This window comes from Primulina eburnea, chromosome 2, assembly GCF_022965805.1.
Source record: "Primulina eburnea isolate SZY01 chromosome 2, ASM2296580v1, whole genome shotgun sequence".
Taxonomy (NCBI): domain Eukaryota; kingdom Viridiplantae; phylum Streptophyta; class Magnoliopsida; order Lamiales; family Gesneriaceae; genus Primulina; species Primulina eburnea.
Genome location: NC_133102.1, coordinates 45,187,067 through 45,205,825, shown reverse-complemented (window position 1 = coordinate 45,205,825; position 18,759 = coordinate 45,187,067). Strand labels below are relative to the sequence as shown.

Genomic DNA, 18,759 nt, shown 5'->3' with positions numbered 1-18,759 from the left:
TATAAGATTAACCAATATGGAATAATAACTAAACGACACACGGTAAATCACGAGGAGATTTGTGTGAGCGCATGAGTTTGAATCATATGGACACATTGCAAGGTATACTTACAGCGGGTGGAAGGCAAAATCTACGTGATAAGTTGAGGTTGTGCTAACGGCTCGGCCATAGTTTACATGATACATATGTCTCGGGTTCGGGGTGTGATAACGAGTTTAAGACTTAATTGTTTTAAACTTCTTTTCCAGCTATGAAAAAATATAAAAACTGTAATAAAATCAAATTTATCGGGGTTAGACTTGGCTATGGTTCGGGTTTGACATAGACCCGGACCCCGACTATTGTCAACGGATCGGTCTATTGGGTTAACGTGTTTGACCTGGAACTGTGACCGTAACCGCTCATATGAGGGTCGGTTACGAGTTTCAGATCTAGAACTCATCTAACCGATATGTCTATGTTTTTTATTTGTTTGAAATAATGATCGAGTCTAATCCGGGGTTTGTGTAGGGGGAACCTCATTTCTTTGTAAGATTGTGTTGGGTTGTTGCTGGCATATGTAAAATATGATGATTCAAAATTGATTTGAACATGTTAGATTTATTAAAATATACTGATGTCACGTAATCAAATTAAAATTGGATCTTGTATATGGTAGGAGGTAATTCTAGTATAAATAATATATTTTGGATTTTAAATTAAAAATATACATACTAGGTAGACATATGATATCAGCAATTAAAAAAAATATAGTAAATTAAAAAGAAAGACTTTATTTAAAGCCTAGAAATGCTTAAATCTAAAACCAAACTCCCCCCAATGTTCATGTTCTCATCCTCCTCCAGCTCCACTCCCTAAAGTAACACTGAATAAAACGACAAAATTCAAAGGCTGAGACACAACACACAAAATGCGTTTCCTCCTACTCTTCTTCCTCCTCCTCCATCTCCATCTCCGCCACTCCGCCGCCTCTAGGAGGCCGAGGTTGCCGGAGTACCGCGTTCTCCTCTCCATAAAAGCTTCGATCACCGAAGACCCACAATCCGCCTTAGCCTCATGGAACGCCACCACCAGCCACTGCACGTGGAAGGGCGTCACCTGCGACTCCTCTACCCGTCGAGTGACCGCTCTCGATATATCGAATCTCAGCCTTGTCGGCACGCTTTCAGCCGACGTGGGCCAACTCCGGTTTCTCTATAACCTTTCTGTTGCCGCTAACGGCCTATTCGGTCCAGTTCCTCCACAAATCGGTGACATTGTTAGCCTGCGTTATCTTAATCTCTCTAACAATGTCTTTAGTGACAGCTTTCCCACTCAGCTATACGGTCTGAAAAATCTCCAGGTCCTCGACCTTTATAACAATAACATGACGGGGGACTTCCCTTCGCGAGCCTTTTTACTTACCGAACTCCGCCATTTGCATCTTGGAGGAAACTTCTTTACTGGGGAAATTCCACCGGAGTTTGGTTCTTTTCCACATCTGGAATACCTCGCCGTTTCGGGGAATGAATTAACGGGGAGTGTTCCACCTGAGTTAGGGAAAATGTCTCAGCTGAAAGAGCTGTACATTGGGTATTTCAACACGTTTTCAGGTGGGATACCGAAAGAGATTGGGAATTTGTCCAACTTGATACGGTTTGATGCTGCCAACTGTGGGCTTTCCGGTGAGATTCCGGCGGAGATCGGTAATTTACTGACTTTGGACACCCTTTTTCTCCAGGTGAATGGGTTTTCCGGGCCTTTGACTTCGGAGCTTGGGAACCTGAAAAGTCTGAAATCCATGGATCTTTCAAACAACGTTTTCTCTGGCGAGATACCACTCTCATTTTCGCAACTTAAAAACTTGACCCTCTTAAACCTTTTCAGGAATAAGCTCACCGGCTCTATTCCTGATTTCATCTGCGAGTTACCGGAGCTTCAGGTGTTGCAGTTGTGGGAGAACAATTTCACGGGAAGTATTCCCCAGAATCTAGGGATTAATGGTAATCTACAAGAAGTAGATGTTAGTTCAAACAAGTTGACCGGAAATTTACCATTGAACTTGTGTAATGGTAAACAGCTACACACGTTGATTACTCTTGGAAACTCCTTGTTTGGCCCGATTCCTGAATCATTAGGTCAGTGCGACTCATTGAATCGGTTACGCATGGGCGACAACTTTCTCAATGGCTCCATTCCGAAAGGGCTGTTAAGTTTGCCTCAGTTAACTCAAATCGAGCTTCAGAATAATCTTCTCTCTGGTTCATTTCCAGAGACTAATGTAACATCCACTACTCTGGGCCAGATTAGTCTTTCCAACAATCACCTAACCGGGCCGTTGCCACCGAGTATTGGTGATTTTGTGGCTGTACAGAAGCTTCTGCTCGATGGTAATACTTTCTCAGGGATCATACCATCTGACATAGGGAAGTTACAGCAGCTGTCAAAATTGGATTTCAGCCACAACGAATTTACGGGCCCAATTTCGCCTGAGATAAGCTCGTGCAAGCTGCTAACTTTCGTTGATCTTAGCCGGAATCAAATCTCCGGTGAGATTCCGGCTGAGATAACTGGTATGAGGATTTTGAACTACTTGAATTTTTCTCGAAACAAATTGGTGGGCAGCATCCCCTCTTCAATTGCTAGTATGCAGAGCTTAACATCTGTTGATTTTTCGTATAATAATCTGTCTGGTTTGGTTCCCAATACTGGTCAGTTTAGTTACTTTAACTACACTTCGTTTTTGGGCAATCCCAATCTTTGCGGACATTATCTGGGGCCTTGTAAAGTTGGTGTTTCTGATGGGGTTGAAAGACCTCATGAGAGAGGGACTTTGTCTCCATCCATGAAGCTTTTACTTGTTATCGGATTGCTAGTCTGTTCCATTATATTTGCCGTGGCCGCTATAGTTAAGGCTCGATCCTTAAAGAAAGCGAGCGACTCGCGTGCCTGGAAGCTTACCGCCTTCCAAAGATTGGATTTCAGTTGTGATGATGTCTTAGATTGTCTGAAAGAAGATAATATAATTGGGAAGGGTGGTGCCGGAATAGTTTACAAGGGAGTCATGCCCGATGGCGAACATGTGGCTGTTAAAAGATTGCCCGTGATGAGCCGTGGTTCGTCCCATGATCATGGATTCAATGCTGAGATACAGACTCTAGGGAGAATCAGGCATAGGCACATTGTTAGATTGTTGGGGTTCTGTTCGAATCATGAAACTAATCTTTTGGTTTACGAGTACATGCCTAATGGAAGCTTGGGGGAAGTGCTTCATGGCAAGAAAGGAGGTCATTTACTTTGGGATACACGGTATACGATAGCGGTGGAGTCTGCAAAGGGCCTCTGCTATCTTCATCATGACTGCTCACCTTTGATTATTCACCGCGATGTTAAATCGAACAATATCCTTCTTGATTCCAATTTCGAAGCCCATGTAGCTGATTTTGGACTAGCCAAGTTCTTGCAAGATTCAGGATCTTCCGAGTGCATGTCAGCTATTGCTGGCTCTTATGGATATATTGCTCCAGGTATTAATACAATTCAAACTAAGTAATTACTGATATTATGGCTCTTGTCAATGATGTATTGATTCTAACGTTTTTTGTGTGCTTACAATCTTAAGTTGGGATCTATTAGTAAGTCATTATTGTCTGAATTGACTTATGGCCTTAAGGGGATTCCTTTAACACGATACTAATATGATTTCAGTCTCTTTCAATGTGGTATGTATTCAACCACCTTTGGAAAAATAGTTTGAGATGTATATTAACGAGTCTACTTTGACTGAAAAATATTAATGATAGGATGGTCACCAAGAAAATGACAGTAAACAACTTAGGTTCTATTTTGGTTACAAATTTTATAGCATCCTTGAATTGCAAACGCTCTGGTTAAATTTCCCGCCGTATATATACGACCCTATCTAAGTGCGACTAACTTTCTGGCCTCGTTTGTGTTTAACAATCTGGGTAGATTAATTAATATCTTGATATTTTAGAGTATGCATATACACTCAAGGTCGACGAGAAGAGCGATGTATACAGCTTCGGTGTAGTTCTCTTGGAACTTGTATCCGGAAGAAAGCCGGTGGGGGAGTTCGGCGATGGAGTAGACATTGTTCAATGGGTAAGAAAAATGACTAATGGAAACAAGGAAGGAGTACTCAAGGTTCTGGATACAAGACTCCCGACTGTCCCCCTCCACGAGGTGATGCATGTTTTCTACGTAGCCATGCTTTGCGTGGAAGAACATGCAGTTGAGCGCCCCACCATGCGAGAGGTGGTGCAAATACTCACCGAGCTTCCAAAGTCGCCTAGCTCCAAGCTCGGGGATGAGGCATCAGGTGCTGAATCCGACACGGCAGACCTAAAGAGCCATGAACCTCAGCCAACTCAATCACCACCACCAGATCTTCTCAGCATATGACGCTTGCTCTCTAATGGATTTGCAAGTGATAATTTCTTTCCCTCTTGGCCAAATTGGAGTAGCTTCAAAATTTGGGGTTTTGTTTATTTCCTAAGTTTATCAATTTTTCTTGTTTTCCTCGAAGGGTTGGGTATTAGCATGGTAGCATTTATTACTTTAATGTCATGATTTTGGTGGTAATGTCTTCCTTTTCATAATTTGTGTATAAAAATATTGGTGGTGCGCCTTTTCCAAATCTAGCCTAAATTGTCTTTACTGGCCTGTACTTAATTTTCTATCTTACTTTGCAAAGTGGGTAACAATATATATATATATATATAGATATACAATATATACAATATATATATATATATATAGAGAGAGAGAGGGGGGGGGGGGGGGGATGGTTTTTATATATGTAAAATATCATCATTTAATACGATCATCATTATTATAGGTGTTTGGTTTATAGATACGTGAGTTTAAAAATGAACAATTAGCCTAGAAAAGGGAGACTGACTTATATTGAGCAATGTGCAATTTGTTCCAATTACCAAGAAAAGAGGCGTGGGATTCACTTGGAAACCACAATGCGTTTTTGCAAAGAATCAGGATTCATAATGAGAAATGAATGCAAGTGAAGAAGCATGAGTCCAATAACATTAACTCTTGTTAAAGTGAAGTCAAGAGATCTCTCTGTGGTAGTAATTAATAATTATTGTCAACCTATAATACCAAAAATATTAACCTTCGGATAAAGGAATGGACCATTTATAATTTTGTTCATTTGGTTTTATTTCCGGGAAAATTTCTTCAAATGGGGTATTCGAACATGTGCCTCTCTAGATTTCATAGCTTTAAAGAAAGGCTCCATTGATTGGAGTGGAGCTACACTTGCCTCCCAATATTTCAAATATTATATCACAGTTCACATAGGGAGCAATTATTGCTCTGTTAAAAAGAATTATATATTCTCCTAAAAAAGGATAATTATATGATTTAAAAAAAGAATAGTTTCTTGTGATATGGTCTCATGAATATTTATCTGTGAGATGAGTCAATCCTACTGATTTTCACAATAAAAAATATTACTCTCATCATAAAAAGTAATACATTTTTCATTAATGACTCAAATAAGAAATTTGTCTCACAAAATACGACTCGTGAGACCGTCTCACACAAATATTTACCTTAAAAAAACATCAAAATGGTAAAAAAAAAGAAAGAGAAGTAATTAGTTTTTTTTTATGATGTGCCTCTTTTTTGTTCTTTACAACGTCGGTCGAATAAAATGGAGAAGTAATAAATTTTTTTTTTATGAGTGGCAAAAAGAACTAAAAATAATACATATAAATAAATTTATATACTTTTTAGCTTTGCGAAATAATTCCATCAATCAGTTGATAATTCGTTGAGTAATCATAATGATTTCAGTCGGTGAATGATATGATTTGACAAAGGCGAATAATCTGCTGACTTGGCAGGCCCATAACCGTTGATGCATCTTGGTGGCAGTATTATGCCTGAGAGCGTACCTGGTTGATTGATTGGACGGATGTGATTTCACCATGTTTATTTATTTAATTATTATTTAAAATTCTATCATGTCAAAATATAAGCTTTTTCCCCTAAATTTCCTTAGTTTGCTTCCAGCTCCCTGTATTTATTATATCTAAGTTTTATTATAAAAACCTCTTAATTTGATTACTGATTTTTTAGTAGGTATCTTATAAAGACGATTTCACGAATTTTTATCTGTAAGACGGGTCAATCCTACAGATATTCACAATAAAAAATAACTCTTAGCATAAAAAGTAATTTTTTTCATTTATGACTCAAATAAGATATATATCTAATAAAATACGACATGTGATATTGTGTGAGCCTTTTTTAAAGTACTCAAATAAATAATAAATTTAATTGTAACATCAAAATTCTTCATCGAGAATTTAATGTAAATGAGACATTATAAAAAAAATAATATTTTTTTTAATTTTATTTATAAATGAAATTATAGAAATTTAATTATCAAATAACAAACATAAATATTATCAATTATACATATATATTTTAATGTGAAAAAAATATTATATTTATCTAGGTTTTTTTTAAATGTATATTTATCTAGGTAAAAAACTTAAAATAAACATCATTTTTTTGCCTAAACAAAATATTTATTTTGAAAGCAAGTGGACCCTTCGAAGTGTAAGGTAGCAAGAGCGACAATACGATGTGTCACATAATTTTCTCCGACGTTGAGTGTAATAAATTCACGGTGCCAATTGCAATCAATTACTATCCCTTTACCTAGAATCATGAATAATTAAATGCAAAAGGCAATAATTTCATTTTATTTCCTAAAAAAAAGAATAATGATAATAATAAAGCAAAATGTAAAATTAATTTTGTCGAACATTGGATGCAACTTTTGCAATGAAGCCACGTTCTTGTCTCTTTTCTTGACCCCTTTCTCTTTTGTGTATGTTGACAACACAACCATTCTCTGGATTGGGGAGCAAGCATTTCCAATTTTTTTTGAATAAATTATTAAATGTAGTAAAAATTGTCAATAAACAGTTCGATCAAAACTCGACTCAACATAAGTTAATGAAAATTCATCCGAGTTGATGCTCGGAAACATCGTCGGTTCGAACCCGAGTAAGGTGATCCTCGAACGAATTATTGTTGAACATAGATTCCAGAATTGTTGAAGCAAGCCGACTTCTAAAAATAAAAAAAAGCATAACGGGAGGTGAAACGATAAATTAATTATGTAGATTCTTTATATTACGTAATTGCACTATTTGATTTAGATAAATTTAATATAATCCATATTTAATTTGATTTCTCACAAAGTTATACCAACAAGAAAAGGTAGAATGCGATGCATAATAATTGCATGTACTGCAGGTCACACTTGCAAGACTGGCGAAAATAATAAATTAAGTGGGGATATAGTTTAATCAATTATAATTTCGCTTTATTCATTAATTATCAAAACAAAAAACATTTCAGCCTGCATTAATTGGTGTAAACAGACAAACATGAATGAATGCGAGTCAAATGTTAAAAAATGTAATCTCATCATTTGTTCTTTTTATTTGTCACACACCAACAATACAAGAATAGTTCCCTTCCCTACCTATAATTTGGCCTTAGAATCCAAGGATATCGAGCTGGACCCTGGCTGTAATTTGGAACAGAGTTCTTGAGATCTAGACAGATTTTATTTTAAAAGATAACTGTAAGCTTCAAGCTCGATTAAAATCATAGAGAGCATATAATTTCCTTCCAAGAACGTTTCACTGCTAATAAAATACATATTCATTTACGATTTACGACTTCGTTCAGACGACTTGAGCTTTATTCGTATGGAGAAAAGGGTGACAAGGTGGAAAATTCTTCCCTATAGGCACTCACTTGTTAACAAAGGAAATGCCCTTCTCAATGCTTGAGGCCAACTCTTTCTTTGCCTTCTCTAATCCAACCCTGAAATACAAAAAAAAGAAACATCAGAAGGCCTGAAACTCCTTCTGTTTTGTAAATTAAAGCTAATTTCCTATTGATGCACGTATGATACAAATAGCCCTGAAACTAAATGAAAAGGACTCGGTTCGAAAAAAGTGCAAAAGATTATTAGAGCTGAGCTGGACTTCCAGTTCTTGAAGAAAATAATTGAATTGGCTTGCTAGCCGTTTTCATTTACTTCTGATTGTGAAACTATAGCTCTTTGCAGTTTGGTGCTTGGTTTGTCTAGTAAAATAATTAAGACATACATACGCCCGAGAAACTATATCACTGGTTTAAAAACAGCTGGTTTTACGTCTATATCCTTTTCACAGAGAAATTTTTGCATATTTTTAGATTTTATATGCGTGTCGTAATCAGTTTAACCAAATATTTATCCAAAAAAGTTCGTAATGCATAATGGAAGATCACGAGCTCTTTCTTTCGCACCTCTCGTATTCATTAAGTGGACCCAGTGAGTATATCGCCTCCACTCCATTGCGCCCGAGTTGTACTTTTGAAGCAAAGAAAGGAAGTTCAGTAACCTGAAAGACCAAAAAGAATAGTTTCATTCCAGTGGAATCAAAAGACCGGTGAATTTCACAGATAGAGTATTTAAACACATGCCTGAGATGAAACAAAAGCACACTCAACGACACCTGCATCTCCCCTCATGCCTCGCAAGCACGCATCAGCAAATTTTACAGCAGAATAGGCCTGTAACGTTTTTCACAGTTATCATTCAGCTCACTGGCTTAGAAAATAACGGTGAAACCTGTTTCATGGTAGAATTCAGTTAAAATGATGGTAATATTGCAAACACTGGAGCCTACCATTGAAAGTGTTGCAGATCCAGCTCCAGCTTTGGCCTGTTACATAAAAAAATCATAATTTATCTTAAAAACCAATGTGCAGGCCTTTGCCTTGCATAACTCTACTTCCTCTGATGGCCATTTCATGCGTGCAATTTCTTGATAGAAATATCGAATCACATAATTCTCAACGTCTGAAGGCCCCGATTCTATTTTCCAATCTTAATCAATAATTTATTTGATCGCATCATTTTGTACTTTATAGAGCAAACTTAAAACATGAAATAATTTGTTGATAATTTTTTTTTAAAAAAAGATCGAGTTCAGCCAAAAGCCACCTAAGATTTCCAGATGGCATCAATGCAAAAGGAAGGGTGTTCAGTTTGAAATTCAAAGCAAGAAACATGCTTACCTCAACAACTTCAGTCCCTCCATTCTGAATGCGAGAAGTCAGATGCTCGGTTTCCTCTTGGGTGAAAGAAACAGAAGGTTTAACCTACATTCCACAATATAATTTATCGGCCAATTGTCACTAAGAGCGTTCCTATTGGGAAATTGTATAGTTCAACCTGGGAGAGAACAGGTAAAATTGTCACACCAGCGTGGCCTCCTATGACCGGGACATCAACTTCTCGCGGATCTAGTCCCAAAACTTCGGCCTTCAAACATAGACGTTCCATTCCATATAAAATGGAAAATGTAGATAAACAACAGAAAATATACTCACAGGCAAAACGGAGAATTAAGGTGTGAAGGGCATGCAAATTAAATTCCACGCAATACAGTTAACTAGTCACAATTAACAGAACACATAGATCGATTAAGGATAAATTAAGTGCAAAATGAGATTCAACTACAGACAACAGAGATAAAATTTCTTACCACAAATGTATTAGCTCTGACTACATCAAGCTTCGTGACACCAAGTAGACGTCTAGGGTCAAAGGTGCCAGCTTTCTTGAAAACCTCAGCTGCAATTGGAACTGTGGAGTTCACAGGATTACTAATTAAGTTGACAATGGCCTTTGGACAGCACTTAGCAATTCCCAAACAAAGAGTTTTAACTATCCCTGCATTGATGTTGAAAAGATCGTCCCTTGTCATTCCTGGTTTCCTGGGAACACCAGCAGGAATGATTATAAGGTCCATGCCAGTTAGTGCATCCTCCAACTGTTGTGGACCAAGAAAACCGCGGACCTACATATCCATAAGTTGAGAGTCATATTCAAGTAGCCTAGTTTTTCCATTGCGGTAAGATCATCTTCAGAGATGTATGAGGGCATAAATGACGTTTTCAATACCAGTTTGGATTTAAAATATAAGCTGACAAGTGACAAGAATCAGTCATTTGACACATTTTATTTCACTTATTAGATATGAAAACATGTTTCACTGGATCATGAACGAGTTTCTTCCAATAAAGTATCCAAAATGTGTTAAAATGGGGAAATGCTAGACCTACGAAGCACCATGGGAAACTTTAGCACAACGATATGATGCATCACATCAGACCATTTTTATTCTACCAGTGAATTGAAACCATATAATAAATTAATTGAAAACTGCAGATTGAATTCTTCCAGATACTTAAGCATAAGGAACTTAAAACAAAACAGAAACAATAAAGAGATTGAAGTTGAAATTACCACAGCACCAGTATCCATATGGCTGATATCTGATGTTACGCCTGGAGTGTTGACTACATCGTACAAATGAAGCACAGAAACCAAAGGATTCATCTTCATCAGCATTGCCAAAGGCTGTCCTATGCCTCCGGCCGCCCCCAATATTGCCACTTTGAATCCCACAGACCCACCTTTTGCCCGGCAATCCACACGACTTATACTCGAACTCCCCCTAATCTTTATGCACACATACATACAGGAATAACAAGCATGGGGGATGAATATAAAATTCAGAACGAACATCTTCTTGTATTTGGGACCCAAATTAACAAGAAATTCTAAGTTTGTTTTCTAATTTTTGGGAAGCAGCAATGCTAGGGTATACATGCGTAGAATTTCTTTTTCCCAAAGATTTTCAAGTGAAAATAATCCAGAATCCTAAACCAGCCAGAACAAACAACTTTTTCATAGAGAAATCAGAAATTACCCGATCAAGAACTTCATCAATCGTAAAAATTACAAATTGAAGTAAACTGAATCCATTTAACTAAGAACTTCTCAACTTAGCACAGTCATGCCATATCGATAATAAAACCCCCGGGAATTGAAAAAAATCAAAGGGAAATGAAATCAAACGTTAATCACATACCTGAAGTTCGTCCATAGGAGGATTAAGGTGAGCTGATATTCTCGCAATGCGTTGAAGAACATCCGAACCCTGATGCATGATTTTGATTGAACCAGATAACAAAAGCAGCAAATTACGGGAAGATGATCGATCAGAGAAAAAATGAAAGCTTTTCTGGGAACGATGACGCAAGATTTTGCTTGGGATGCGTGAACCAGATATGGATGTTTATAAAATATTTGACACGTTGGATCCAATTAATAAATTCAACCATATATTCTGATAACGTGGGCCGTTTATTATTTACTTAAGGCCCAAATTTGGTTTAATGGACAGATCAATATTTTGAACTTTAGGCCCAGGTAATATTCATCCAACTTTAAATAAGTTTCACGTGCTCACCAAAATTAAAACCGAGTATCAGTAGGGGGTACACAATTGATCGAATGGATTATGGATCACGTCAAAATATTTAAAAATCGATTAAACCGAATCTTTTTCATCATATATAACTTGTCTACATTTTTCAGGAATAAAATAATCCGAATCGAGTTAAAATCAGTTGGTTCGATATACTGACTAAACCAATATTATGTTGAGAAAAAAATGGATCACCCAATAATTCAATTGGTCATTTGAGTTTAATCGAAATCTTGTTCACTTGATATTGAGATTTGGATCTAACTTCATCCCAAAAACTAGTTCAATGGAAGAGATTGTCCACGTCCATATAAACAAGACGGTGTGAGACATTTTACACACTCTTCACGCACATGAATGAACAACTGGAGCGTTTAGTTTACAATATATTATAGGATTGTCATATGACAGTCCAATACATAACGGGGAGCCTGAGTCAGGATCATACAATGGCTCTGATATTATGTTAAGATTGAGATTTGGGTTTAACCATACTTCAAAAACTAACTTAAGAGATGAGAATTATTCAAATCCGTATATACAATCATCAAGAACTTTATTGCGAAGCAAGTTTATATTGAGTTCAAAATGCAAATGTTGGGGAGGGGACAACGCCAAGTGTGGAGCTATTCAAAGGTTAAATGATGGATGTCTTTTACTCTTTGGATATTTGATGTCAATTTGACATTCGGACCAATTCTTTTCCACTCACAGTGCCTGTCTCTCCTAAATTATGATATAATTTTTATAAAATTAAAAAATATACTGTATTTTGTTTTTATTATATGTTTGATATTTATTTGAATGCATATTCAAGAGTTTCCTGAATAAAATTTGAATTTTATTCAGCTCAAAAGTTATGAATGTATCGATCACCATTCAAAATCTCAGCGAGCATTTTATTAAATTATTATTATTTTATTTAATATAATAGAGTATGTTTAAATTTTCACATTTATAACTATAGATATAGAAAAACCATCTTATCAAATCTTATATAACATCTAATTTATGAATATCATCGATCTCACAAATCTTTATTCGCGAGAGATGTCAATCATACTCATATTTACAATAAAAATCAATAAATTTTCGTAGGTGATACAAAGAGAGTATATGTCTCATAAAATTGATCCGCGAGACTAAATCACAAGAATTTTTATGTTGAATGTATACAAATGTGGCCGCTGTCTTAATCATAATTGAATTGATCTAGTTTTACTTCATTGTGTAATAAATAATATTTTAATTTGAACTTAAATTTCAACAATATGATCTTAAATCTTATAAGAGAAAATGAAGATAATTGAAATAATTTTTTTTATTTTTGTAAATAAGAACGAGAATGTGGAAATAATAATGAAAGAAAAGAGGATGAGTGGCAGTGAGGAAATCCATATAGGGAACAACGCAACAGTTGGAGCAGTGAATGTTGTATGGATAATTCATCAAATCATTGATGAGTCTATTGAATGGAAACGAAAACGTTATTGTATCTTACCAGAAAACGACCTATTTCAAATATTGAAAGGACGGTCTCAACACCCACAAAAGTGTACGTACAACATTATTTGTAGCTATGGATAAAAAATACTATAATATGAAAAGTAATAAAAAAATGTCTCGATTGGTGTAAGAACATCGTTTATTAATTTTATCAAAAGTTATAACTGATTATTATAATATAAATCAAATATTTTATATATAACATGTTTCTATCTCTCTCAGGACATGAGCAATTCTTGCTTCATAGTAAGTAGTAACACATTTCCGTATTGGGAGCAGAAATTCCTATCTCAACATATTATTGTAGTGAATGTATTTTATGTTGTTGGGAATGCAATCAAAGTCTCACTTTAGAAATATAATTAGAATACCATGTGTTAGGAAGATGGAAGAATATCTTCATTGATATGAGGTCTTTTAAGTAAAGACCAAAAGCAAATACATGTGAGCTTAGACTCAAAGTGGACGACAATATGACACAATTATGGAGATATGTGACTTTCATGACACAACAAGTAGCGTAATAGGTGGAAAACAGAGTCATGATCTAAATCGATCCATGTGTGTGAAATCCTCAGATACTTAAACGAATGAGGTGAGAGCTCCTAATAACTCCATGATGAGATCGAGGAAAAGCCCAGATCATGAGAAGAATGGTGTTTTTTTGTTTGAGGTAAGGATTATTGACAATGCAACCAAAATATCATATTAAAAATACAAAAGAAATACTTTTGGTTAACAAGTTGGAATGATATGTTCATTAATGTGATTTTTTTTTGTAAAGACTAAAAGTAAATTTTTTAGAGCTCAGGCTCAAAGCTTATTATATGAGAAATATATAACTTTCAGGACACAAAGATATGCATCAACATAACTATAAAGTTGCTCCAAAATCGAAATCATAATAAATTAATAACATTTGAATATTTCTTTGTTTTTAGCTTCTTTAAAGAAGTGACCAAAGTTTATTGGCATAAGAAATATTATATATCTTAACTATGAATTTAAAAATAATACAAGTAATTTTCCCTTATACTTGATATTTCACAGAATCCTTAATTTTATATGAATAATTAGAGGGATCAACATGCAATTTACTGCAGGCATATGATATAATAGATTATAAATTTGGAATCGTGTCCCAATAACCAGAAAACCGGGCGCTCGTGATTTGAAGTAGACGCGTCTTTCCTTCCACGGCGACTGCGAACTTTGTCTTCCATTTCCTCCGCCTCCTCCCACTCTCCAACGCCAAAGAAAGTGAGGTCATAACTCATTGACCGCGGCGGCGTGGCGGAGGAGGAGGAGGAGGAGGACATGAGATAATTCTATTTTCACAAGAAAGCCCTCTTCCCTTCCTACCTCATATTTCATTTTCATTTTTCTCAATAAATTATGACCGATCTACACCCTCGTTCACTGACATGGAGAACAGCTCTCCACCGGGGTTCGTAGGCGGTAGGCCCTCGATGTTCATTTCCTATCAGTTCTGATCTCATCTCAAGTTGACGAAAGCAGTATCCATTTATCTCGTTATTTGTGGGTTCTGAGGTTTACTGGTTAATATTTGTCCTGAAAAACTTTGGAAAGGCAGACAGAATGGAGCCAGGCATGCAGTACACACATATATTATTACGACCTTAATTTATTTCAGGCTTAGTTTCTTATTATGGAGATTTCTTCTCTTTGTAATTTTTTTGGTTAAATTAATGAATATTTGCTTCTTTTATCAGCCACTCTGATCATGTGAATCACTTAATTCAAGAAATGTTATTCTCTTCCTTCCTTTCTTTGACATATCAAGGATTGAGATCCTGCTGCTCGAACTAATTATTAGCCCGTATTGTTTCATTGGAACGACGTTGAGATGTCGAGGCTCGATAGGATGAAATCTTCTGCTACATAATAAGATATATCTTACGAAAGTCCCATTCGTAATTCCTTTATCAATTCATGAATTTTAGCCAATTTTAATATTTGTAGCAGAAGATTTCTTCCCAGATATCTAATGCGATTGTACCTCGTGATTAATGCCCATCTGGGTTGCTATGTCGTTCAAGAAAAATGCAAACGACAGCCATCGCCACTATTATTTTGATAGGTTTCCCCATCAGATGTGAATGCATATTCACACAGGCATAAAGTCTGTGGTTCGAACAATTTTTTATAAAATAAATTAAATGTTGAAATCTAATTTAAAAGGAGAGATATTTGATTTCTTTATTTTTTTAAAAAATTATTCAATATAGTTCATGCTTTATACGGAAAAGGCTGTTTTTTTTTATAAATAATTTATAAGTTTATAGAATTTAAATTTGGAATCGCAAGAACCCTTATAAATAAAGTTATTGTTGGTATTACCTCAAAAATCAAATTGTACAATTTTTTAATTAGTTTATTAAAATAGACTCAAATAATTATTGGCATTAATTTTTCAGGCGGTGTTACAAATTATTTTATTATACAAAATTTCATTCCTTTTTTTTTGAATACTCTAATTAGCTAAAAAAAAATTAAAAACAAATAAGAGAAATTCAAGGGGGTAAAACAAAGAGAAAGGGCCGCGGCCTACTATTATTTATTCGGCCCATAACCCGTTTATACGGCCAACCTTATTATACAAAACCCGACCCAGAACCGAGAGAAGTGACCGAGGAATTTTTTTAAAAAAAAGGAAAAGAAAGAAAAAAAATGTAACAGAGAGTTTAGAGTGTGATTTGATCGTCGCGATTGCATTCGGCGTACAAGGTGAGAGTGGATTTGAACCTGAAGATTTTGAGCATTTTCATTTTTTCCTAATTCAATTGCAAAACTGCAAAGGGACTAGGTCAGAATTATCAATTCAAATCTGGTTTCTGAGCATTTGTTGTTTTTTTTTATCCGTTTTCTTCCATAAATTTGTTACAATAAGTTCAAAATCGAATTATGTGTTGGATTGTGTGGTGTTTGAGTATCCTACTTGATTTTATGAGTTGGACAGATACTCTAATCTGATTTCATGCTTTCAACTTCACGATGATTTGTCCTGGTTTTGTTGGAATTCACGTTAGCTATGAGTTAATTGAAGATTGCCTTTTGGATTGATACAAAGTGGAAGATAGGGCAGAATTCTGCTCAGAATTCATTTTTACGTATCAAGACTTTGGTTCTGTTTCCTCTCGAGAATTATGTTAAAAGAGGTTCATGACCTAGTTGAGGAAAATCGTGGTACTTTATGTAATAAAATTAAATCCTTGAAGCGTGATATGATATCTCTACATGCACGACTGAATCTAAAACTCGAGCTGGTGTAAGCCATTAATTAAGGTTGTTTTGGGTCAATCTTGTATTTTGCTCGATTTCATGCTGAATTGGTGAAATAGGGCAGCTCATAATGTGAGATTGAATGTTGGAAATGCTAATACATTGTTCCTTATTCGAGAATAAGATGAAGTTAGGAAGGTTGCTCTCGGTAGTCTGCAACTCGAGAAGTTTTCAGTTGGTCAACTAGACACCTGCAAATATGATTTTACTAGCTATCAAATGAGATTGTATCACTCTTTTTTTTCCAATTGATTTTGAGTGTGAAATTGGTTATCTGTTGTCTTACGTAGATAAAGGTTACCAAACATTTTTCGTCTCTTAACTTGCAATGATGAGATTGGTGGCTTATTATTTCCAAAAAAAATTCTCCAAAGAACATCAAGTTAAAATGAACTAATTAAGAAATATCACTATATTTTTTAAACAAATTGATAAGTCAGTATAGTAATTTTTTAACTAATATATTGAAATACTATTGATCTTTTAAAAATTAAACGAAACAGGGAAGTATGGATTTGCCAATAACACCTTTTTAGCTCAAATAACATTCCTATATCCGTATAAAAACTGTTACAAAACTCTTTTATTTAAATTAAATTAGTGTTAGTTTTCATTAATGAATTTTAATTCTCATTTTCATTCGTCCAATTCCCAGATTATTCTAGTCGACTGAACCCTAGCAAGGAAAATTGAAAGAAATGGCTTCTGGTTGGGGGATAACTGGAAACAAGGGGAGATGTTACGATTTCTGGATGGATTTTAGCGAATGCATGTCCCGTTGTCGCGAGCCCAAGGATTGTGCCCTCCTTCGTGAAGACTATTTCGAGTGCCTCCACCACTCCAAAGAGGTTTATTTTCTTTTTGCTTCCGACTCTTTTGATTTCAGGTATTGATTCTGTTAAAAGGTGCATATATTGGGGTCTCCAACTCGATTTCCATCGCCCCACTTATGTTAGACTTTTGCCGTTTTTTTGTGTTTATTTCCGATCAAGATTAAGTTTCTGAATTGTGGTGTTTAATGCCATTGGTCAACCAGTAAAAGAGTGCTTGGTATATCAAGGAATGAAGCTTTGAGAATTGTAATTAGAATTCAGAACTGCTTCAAGTCGTATGTGAATATGTTTCTTACAGATTCTAATTCAACGAGTTCAGTGGATCCAAACACACTACAAGTCCATTGCCTTTGATTCTTATGCGTCCTTCATTGGATTGGAGATTGATCTGTGTCGACTTGATATGATTTGGTGAAATCTATGGGATTAGTGTAATGACTTGTTGTCACGTGGTGGCGGTGAATTCTTTTCACGTGCCTGTATTTCTATTTTTATTATTTATGAACCAAAATCCCAGTTGCAAAATCACAGAAGCTTGGCTATTAAATAGCTCGAGGTTATTCACCTTGTTTCTGCATTTCCCTTTCTAAAGCATTAGCTTTTAACTGGTGTTTTGGTCGGTCTTAGGTACAACTCTTGGCGACCAATATGGGCATTGGTTTTCCAACTTTTTCTATCATAACATATAAGATACTTGTGAACTGAACTATAAGGTTTATAGAAACTGTTTATTTCCATGATAGGCGGTTTTTGGCCACCTCCACCTCTCATTTTCCTAATGATGCATTTAATTTTTATGCATTTATTGCAGTTTCAACGTAGAAACCGAATCTACAAGGAGGAGCAGCGTCAACTAAGAGCAGCTACAGAGAAGGGTAAGGAACACGGAGATGGTGCTCATCACTGAGGATCATGAATGGCTGTCTTCTTTTTGAGCAATTGAAACGGGGAACTATGCCATCTTTTTGAGAACTCTGTTATCAATAATGATAATATACATTGTATTCATGTGTTGTTGGCTGCTCAAGAACAACAATTCTAAATCTCCTAAATGGGATTGTTGGAGCAAAATTTGAGGTGTATTTTTTTCCTATCATGCATTGAAGTGTGCACTGTTTCAACATTTGGTATGCTTTTCCTTGTGAAGCTCTGTCTTGTTTCCCTCACAGTGTCTAGTCAAGGAATTCGATGTGCACTTGTCTCCATATTCACAAGTGAATCGAGAACACGACATGTACGAGAAACCATTTTCTTCAACACCTTTCTACAAAATAATCGAAGTTGTTTTTTTTTAGATCCCTCTCTATTGTTATGATGTCGCTAAATATCGAAGGCTTATAGAAGTCGAGCCTGGTGAAATTTACATACCTTTTTTTTTTTTTTAATGTTTTTTGGCCTTTGATGATTATGTATTTACGTAAATTGCATTTTTTGCATTTTGTGAAGTTTTCAAATTGTAGTATGATATTCATTAGTTTTTAGAATTATGATATTTCTTTTATTTTAATATAATTTAAATTAATTACCAAAAAAATTGTACAAATACACGTACGCGGGGATTATAGTATATATTGGCATTTACTGATCCATAAATGACATTTTAAATCATGTACCCATTTGCTTGTTGGGACAGTTCCTAAGTCTTCTTGGTCAATTTTTTATTTTTTTATTTTTAACTAAACCCATCAAACAATACCCATTTTAATGAAGAAAATCATATTTTTTTAGAATGAAAGTTTGT

At 35.4% G+C, this 18,759-nt stretch overlaps 3 protein-coding genes across 5 annotated transcripts; 2 read left to right on the top strand and 1 right to left on the bottom strand.

The window, feature by feature from the left end:
- The first annotated feature begins 799 nt into the window (after positions 1-799).
- Positions 800-4,660, top strand: LOC140823625 (uncharacterized). Its single transcript, XM_073185069.1, has 2 exons — positions 800-3,507; positions 3,978-4,660. The coding sequence occupies exons 1-2, from the start codon at positions 912-914 to the stop codon at positions 4,403-4,405; spliced, it is 3,024 nt and encodes a 1,007-aa protein (XP_073041170.1). The 5' UTR covers positions 800-911; the 3' UTR covers positions 4,406-4,660.
- Positions 4,661-7,589: 2,929 nt separating this feature from the next.
- On the bottom strand, positions 7,590-11,183 carry LOC140823624 (malate dehydrogenase, glyoxysomal-like). The gene is made up of 9 exons (XM_073185068.1): positions 10,978-11,183; positions 10,350-10,565; positions 9,586-9,900; positions 9,273-9,362; positions 9,116-9,199; positions 8,725-8,760; positions 8,519-8,608; positions 8,342-8,436; positions 7,590-7,873 (listed from the first exon to the last, which is right to left on the bottom strand). Exons 1-9 carry the CDS (start codon positions 11,053-11,055, stop codon positions 7,801-7,803), a joined length of 1,077 nt encoding a protein of 358 aa, XP_073041169.1. The 5' UTR covers positions 11,056-11,183; the 3' UTR covers positions 7,590-7,800.
- Positions 11,184-15,519: 4,336 nt separating this feature from the next.
- On the top strand, positions 15,520-18,211 carry LOC140823623 (NADH dehydrogenase [ubiquinone] iron-sulfur protein 5-B). Of its 3 annotated transcripts, none has more exons than XM_073185064.1 (3): positions 15,520-15,630; positions 16,841-17,033; positions 17,830-18,211. In XM_073185064.1, exons 2-3 carry the CDS (start codon positions 16,884-16,886, stop codon positions 17,923-17,925), a joined length of 246 nt encoding a protein of 81 aa, XP_073041165.1. In that variant the 5' UTR covers positions 15,520-15,630; positions 16,841-16,883; the 3' UTR covers positions 17,926-18,211. The 3 variants fall into 3 exon arrangements, with proteins under 3 accessions (XP_073041165.1, XP_073041166.1, XP_073041168.1); XM_073185065.1 differs by having other exon boundaries at positions 15,592-15,709; XM_073185067.1 differs by lacking the exon at positions 15,520-15,630 and adding an exon at positions 15,775-16,089.
- The last annotated feature ends 548 nt before the right edge of the window (positions 18,212-18,759 follow it).

Coding starts and splice junctions, on each gene's coding strand:
- LOC140823625 (XM_073185069.1), top strand. CDS start 912: ATGCGTTTCCTCCTACTCTTCTTCCTCCTCCTCCATCTCCATCTCCGC. Junction 3,508..3,977: donor TTATGGATATATTGCTCCAG/GTATTAATACAA, acceptor TTGATATTTTAG/AGTATGCATATACACTCAAG.
- LOC140823624 (XM_073185068.1), bottom strand. CDS start 11,055: ATGCATCAGGGTTCGGATGTTCTTCAACGCATTGCGAGAATATCAGCT. Junction 9,363..9,585: donor TCAGAGCTAATACATTTGTG/GTAAGAAATTTT, acceptor CTATGTTTGAAG/GCCGAAGTTTTGGGACTAGA. Junction 8,609..8,724: donor GATCTGCAACACTTTCAATG/GTAGGCTCCAGT, acceptor AAAACGTTACAG/GCCTATTCTGCTGTAAAATT.
- LOC140823623 (XM_073185064.1), top strand. CDS start 16,884: ATGGCTTCTGGTTGGGGGATAACTGGAAACAAGGGGAGATGTTACGAT. Junction 17,034..17,829: donor GCCTCCACCACTCCAAAGAG/GTTTATTTTCTT, acceptor CATTTATTGCAG/TTTCAACGTAGAAACCGAAT.